Below are 5,813 nucleotides of genomic sequence, written 5' to 3' on the forward strand. Positions count from 1 at the left end.
ATATATATATATATATATATATATATATATATATATATACATACACTGAAGAATGGAAGAGCATGTTTAACACATTGAACCAATCTGTTCCATTGTTCGACATTGGTATGCTTAAAAGGTACAGATAGTTCAGCTTGTTCTATCGTAATATCAACTAATTCTTGTTGTCCAGTGATAGTAGATCCCAATCTAGTCCACGCAAGAATTTCCATAATACTGTGGAATTCATCAGCAGTCACATCCTATAAAGAAACATATTATAAAAAAGTACACACACACACACACACGCGCGCGCGCATTACGTTATATTAAAAATCAGTAAATTACCTGCAATACTTTTTTACATTCTACAATTAGCAAGTCTTCCGGTTCCTTCGTGATAATGTCATGTCCTATTGCTTTAAGTTTGATAGCTAGGAATTTTATACAACGTTCTCTCGTCCCATCGTCGCCACTAATAATTTGGCTAAAAAATCCACTTAAGGTACCTATAAACAGAAATTTGTTTTATAATCCAATAATTAAGTATACAATTATAAATTGGCCACAACAAATGCAAAATTTAATCCAAGTTACATCAGTGAATTTATTTAGCTGTTATTGTTTATTAAATAATACCTTTAGGATCACTTTTCATAAGTGACATAATACTGTTATGTACAACTGCCAATTCTGAAGGATCCTCAGCTTGTAATAATTGTGCTAAGATATCTGCAATTCGTGCTGTATGTTCTTTATTGTCTTTACAAAGTGCTGGTAAATCTTTAATAGCTTGTTTTCGAATCTGTAAAAGAAAATGAGGATATTGTACAGGGTATATACTAAGTACGCTAAAAGATTTTAAAGGGTAATGCTTTACACATTCACATTCAAGATGAAACTTTCATGTGATTGTATATCCAAAACAGCTTAGTTTCAAAGATACTGGGTGTCAAAAAATTTCATTTCTTTCCAAAAATTTCGAAAACCATTCGAGTTATTCTGATAAAACTTTAAATATATACAAAGTTTTATTAAAATAATTTTTCGAAATTTTTAGAAAAAAAAAAAACAAAATTTTTCCTTTAATTATAACTGTATCTTCGAAATTAAACCATTTTGGATATATAGTCATACAAAATTTTCATTTCTTGAATTTGTATGAGGAATGGCCTCTTAAAATCTTTCAGTGTATTTAATATACATCCTGTGTAGTATATGCAATTTATTATTTCAGCTACTAAAGCATACTTAAAATTGAAAACAGCTCAATCTTTTATTTAAAAACTTACAGCCATATCTTCATCTTCGCATAAATCTAAATGAGCGTCTATAGCTTGATCTGCTAACTTTGGGAAATGTTTGAAGAATCTTGCAATAAATTGCGATGCTAGCCGTTTTTCCTTAGGCGATCCTTTAACTGCCGTCAGAATTTCTAAATATTCCTTTTCATGCTACAATATAAATAGTATTGAAGATAACTTACAAGAGCAATACAAAGTTCCCTCAGTAAATTTATATTATCAAATATATATTATACTTTCTTGTAAAAATATTAAACTTTTTGAGAATTTTTTATCGAGCTATAGACTGTAAAATGTACATAATTTTAAGAAACATAACGATGTGATTTTTATTAAGATACAGAACTGTAAAGATAGAAATTTATTGGAAAAGAATTAAATTTAAAAAATGATTAAATTTAAACAAAAGATGAAGCTCTTGGGCTACACGAATAATCGGTTGAAATCATTCTTTCGAAACAGACAAGTCAGTTTAGTATAATGGAAACAAAATCAGCTTAATATTATTAATTAGGATATTCTCGCGACACGAGAAAAGTAAGACTTCATATCAAGAAGTCTTGAAAAATATTATACTTGAGACGTTTTCCTAATTTTTAAACTATACTATAATGATTTGAAATAATTTTATGTTTCATAATCTTATCTCTCTATTGAAAATATAAAATTTTTATTCTTTGTCTGCAATCTGAGTTTTTGAATTTCATTGTAGATTTTTATATTGTTCTGGACTAGAACTGTAAGAATTAGAAAAAAATTCTTACATTGTGAAAGCTTCAATAAGTTTTTATTGTACTATTATAAAAAGTTGGATTCTATTTTACTTATTTTTTTTACAGATTTATATTTATCTACCAGAATTCGCAATAAAAAAATTGACTATGCCTTTTAAAGTGTTATATTATCAATGGATGGTTATTTTTCAGTTTTATTCTATTCATATAGGCTATTTATCATACTATATGTATTTGTATTAAATTCAGGTGTTACAATTTTTTATATAGTTGAAAATTTTCAAACTTTTAAAACTAAAAAATAATAAGAAAAAACTTGATATTTTTTGAGAAGAACTTTTTCAGCTTCCATTTTGATAAAATTATGTAATAGTATATATAGTAATAGATAGCTAAAGACTGTTAGATACATTGTGTAATAAAAAGAATCAATGAATGCTGTACATTTATGTAAAATATTGCAAATTATTAACCAGATAGTTAACTTGAGAAAGTTAACCATCAATTTACAAGGAACGATGTATGTGATTAAATTTATATTGTAAATCAAATCCCTTTTTAATTGGCATCAAAGCTGAAAACAAATTATTCAAAAATATGGCACACTTATATGAATTAATGGCTGTATTCGGCAAATAGTTTATCTTACAACTATTGGAATTTTCTTTGCTGAGAAAAGACTAATTATCTAGAACTCGGTTATAAAACTTGACTCGAATGCAGCCATGTATCTTTATTGTTCACCAAATGTTGGCAAATGTTAAATAAGGATAAAGTGATGTGAGGTAAAGTTTCTGAAATCAATCTAGATCTCAAAAATGTAATATTCAGCATGAAAAAACTTCCAACAATTGCAAAATAAACATTCTGCCAAACGCATTATAAATCAATTAAAAAAACAGTGATGATTAAACTATGTCTACAGGTATTTAAAATATTCAGTGAATAGCTCTTTGAAAACAGAAACTGTTTTCGGCGAGTAGTTTACTATAGTACGGAGTTCTTCACAGAAAGAATATAATGATACATACAGAGGAAAAAATTCAATTTTGATAATAGATTGTATGGTAATCTGCAGATGCACATAGAACGTTACACATATTTTCGGCACTTTGAAATGCATTTTGATGTTTTATACGATAGGAACAATTTGCACGAACAGTGCTCTATAAAACAATAGCGTCGATTGCACGTATGTACATCAAAAACAAAATCACAACTACATATATTTTTAACTGAACGTGGCCGGTACTCGATGTAACCAACAAATTATACATACTTGTACCAGTTTATCTTTGGCGTCAGCAAGAATGCCAAAGTTCCTATACAGCTTTTCAATACTGTCGGTACTCATTATAAAGCTTACACGTGACTTGAATACGATCGTGAAAGTACACGCAGATAGAAAATGCGAACGCTTGAAATCTCAATCAGACACACCGTAATGTAACTCGTAACCGCCAAACGTATGTACAAGAAACACGAGATGTTGTAATTTATAACTGAATGTAACATGAATGTAATGGGATAGCGCGGGACGGGAATACGTGAGAGAGAGACGACAAAGATGGCAGCGATGCAGCGCAAACCGCGTAGCGTAAGGTAGAGGAGGCTCTTGGCCGGAAAAAAAGAAGAAGAATGTGGATGAAGGAGGAAGAGGGGTCTGCGCACACGGCACGATGGAACAAATATTAAGCCCAAGACACAATGCGAGAGAATAGCGATAGCGATAGAAATAACACGATTTCAACCTATCAGAAACTGTACATTCCGATGGATTGAAATCGTGTTATTTCTATCGCTATCGCTATTCCCTCGCATTGTGTCTTGGGCTTTAGGGAACAGGAATAAATATTAAGATTTCAACCTGTCAGAATCCAGTTACACTAGAATACATGATTTCTGGTAGATTGAAATCTTAGAGGCTCCGCACAATAAAAGGAACAGAGAACAGAGAATAAGAATTTCAATCTACCAGAAATCATGTATTGTGGAAACACAGTTTCTAATAGGTTGAAATTCTTTTATTGTGCGGAACCCCATAATATTTATTTCTATTCCTAGACTACGTTCCAAACCGGAAGGAGGAAGATTTTAATCTTTATGCTATAATATACGTTACGTGTACTATATATTTCGAGCTAATATTTCCTCTATTTCATTGTGCACATGAATTCGAAACATCGGAGGCATCCGGAGGCATCCGGAGGCATCCGAGTGACGTTTCCGAACGCAATCATTGTAGACTTGTTGACTGTAGACCCCGCTGCCTGCATTAGCGATTCAAGCGAGTGACGACTCTGACTTTCAAACAATTTGTTAACAAAACGAATGAGTACAAAGAAAAAGACTTGAAAAGAATGCCGATTGATCAGAAACGTATTAACGGACCAGATACATCTACATCATACGAAATTTATATTTACTCCGAAACGAAAGACAATGAGATACAACGTAATGTTCCGAAAAGGCATGACGATCGCCCAAACAACGAACTTCGAAATATATGTAAGGGTGTTGAGGTTGTGTTCACATATTATAGTCAGTACAATTAAGTTGACTTTGATGTCTGAATAACTTAACAATTGCTTATCAAGAAATGTTTGTAGTATTTTATCAGTTTGCATAAAGTTATTAATTTTTTTTTGTTGAACATAAAAATAATGATTAAGTTAAGCAATGAATTAATTGCAAATGTTAATAAATTCTGTCAGTTAAATTATAATAATCAAGTGTTTTGTCATTAAGAATTAAATTTTTTTAGTATATCTTATAAGAAATAACTTTTTTTGTATAGTTTTGAAAACAGGTATTGTTAGTCAGGCAAAAGGTTCTGCATACATTGAGATGGGTGACACCAAGGTCATCTGCTCAGTATTTGATCCTAGAGAAATACCAAACAAAACTGGCTTCTGCATGCAAGGGGAACTATTTTGTGAATTCAAATTTGCATCCTTCTCTCATCGCAAACGGAAATTGCATCAGCAAGATGCGGAGGAAAAGGAGTACAGCTTGATATTACAAAGAGCTTTAGAACCAGCGGTGTGTCTGGTACATAACTTTCCATCTTTTTTTTTCATTGGAAATTTTCTTGATACAATGTATAAAGAAACACTGTGAAACCAATAATTTATACAATTTTAAAAATATGTAAAAATCTTATTTATTAATTGTTGCCTTTATGTTTTAATTTTAGCAAGAGTTCCCTAATTTCCAAGTTGATATCTATGCAACAGTTCTCGATAATGGAGGATCTGCATTGGCTGCAGCGATAATGGCAGCTAGTTTAGCTTTGGCAAATGCTGGAGTACCAATGTTTGGTTTAGTCACTGCATCCACTGTTGTAAGTAAACAACTGAGAATTTTAATCAAGTAACAACAATGTATGATGACAAATTATATATTGTTCTCAATAGGGCATATGCAATGGGACATATTTAGTAGATCCAACAGATATAGAAGAAAATTTTTGTTCTACAAAAGCTGCATCAGATACGACAAATGATCATGGGATTATTGTACAAGCTGCTCTTCCACAACATGGCCAAATTTCTGAAATGTTTGTGATAGGCAGCATCAATATGGATACTATGGAATATTCCATGGATCTTTTGAGCAAGGCTCACAAGGATATATGCCCCTTATTAGAGCAATGTCTTGTAAAAACTGTGTTTAGGACATTTCGATCAAGCAGTAAAAAAACAAATAATAAATAAAAATAAGTTTTACCTTTTGGTATAATTGTTTATGTTATGAAATGTCTTGTTACGCCTTGAATTATGTTCTCTCTCTCTCT

General features: G+C 31.2%; 2 protein-coding genes across 2 annotated transcripts in view; one reads left to right on the top strand and one right to left on the bottom strand.

Moving 5' to 3' along the window:
- LOC105617629 (apoptosis inhibitor 5 homolog) overlaps positions 1-3,374 on the bottom strand; it is a 5,016-nt gene extending 1,642 nt beyond the window's left edge. Inside the window, 5 exon segments of the mRNA XM_012199184.1 lie at positions 17-242; positions 328-488; positions 619-784; positions 1,272-1,433; positions 3,297-3,374. Coding sequence (XP_012054574.1) covers positions 17-242; positions 328-488; positions 619-784; positions 1,272-1,433; positions 3,297-3,371 — 790 coding nt within the window. The 5' untranslated portion in view covers positions 3,372-3,374.
- Positions 3,375-4,377: 1,003 nt separating this feature from the next.
- Positions 4,378-5,759, top strand: LOC105617631 (exosome complex component MTR3-like). Its single transcript, XM_012199185.1, has 4 exons — positions 4,378-4,525; positions 4,815-5,068; positions 5,214-5,360; positions 5,434-5,759. Exons 1-4 carry the CDS (start codon positions 4,378-4,380, stop codon positions 5,731-5,733), a joined length of 849 nt encoding a protein of 282 aa, XP_012054575.1. The 3' UTR covers positions 5,734-5,759.
- Positions 5,760-5,813: the final 54 nt, after the last annotated feature.

Source organism: Atta cephalotes (assembly GCF_000143395.1).
Source record: "Atta cephalotes unplaced genomic scaffold scaffold00013, whole genome shotgun sequence".
Classification (NCBI taxonomy): Eukaryota; Metazoa; Arthropoda; class Insecta; order Hymenoptera; family Formicidae; genus Atta; species Atta cephalotes.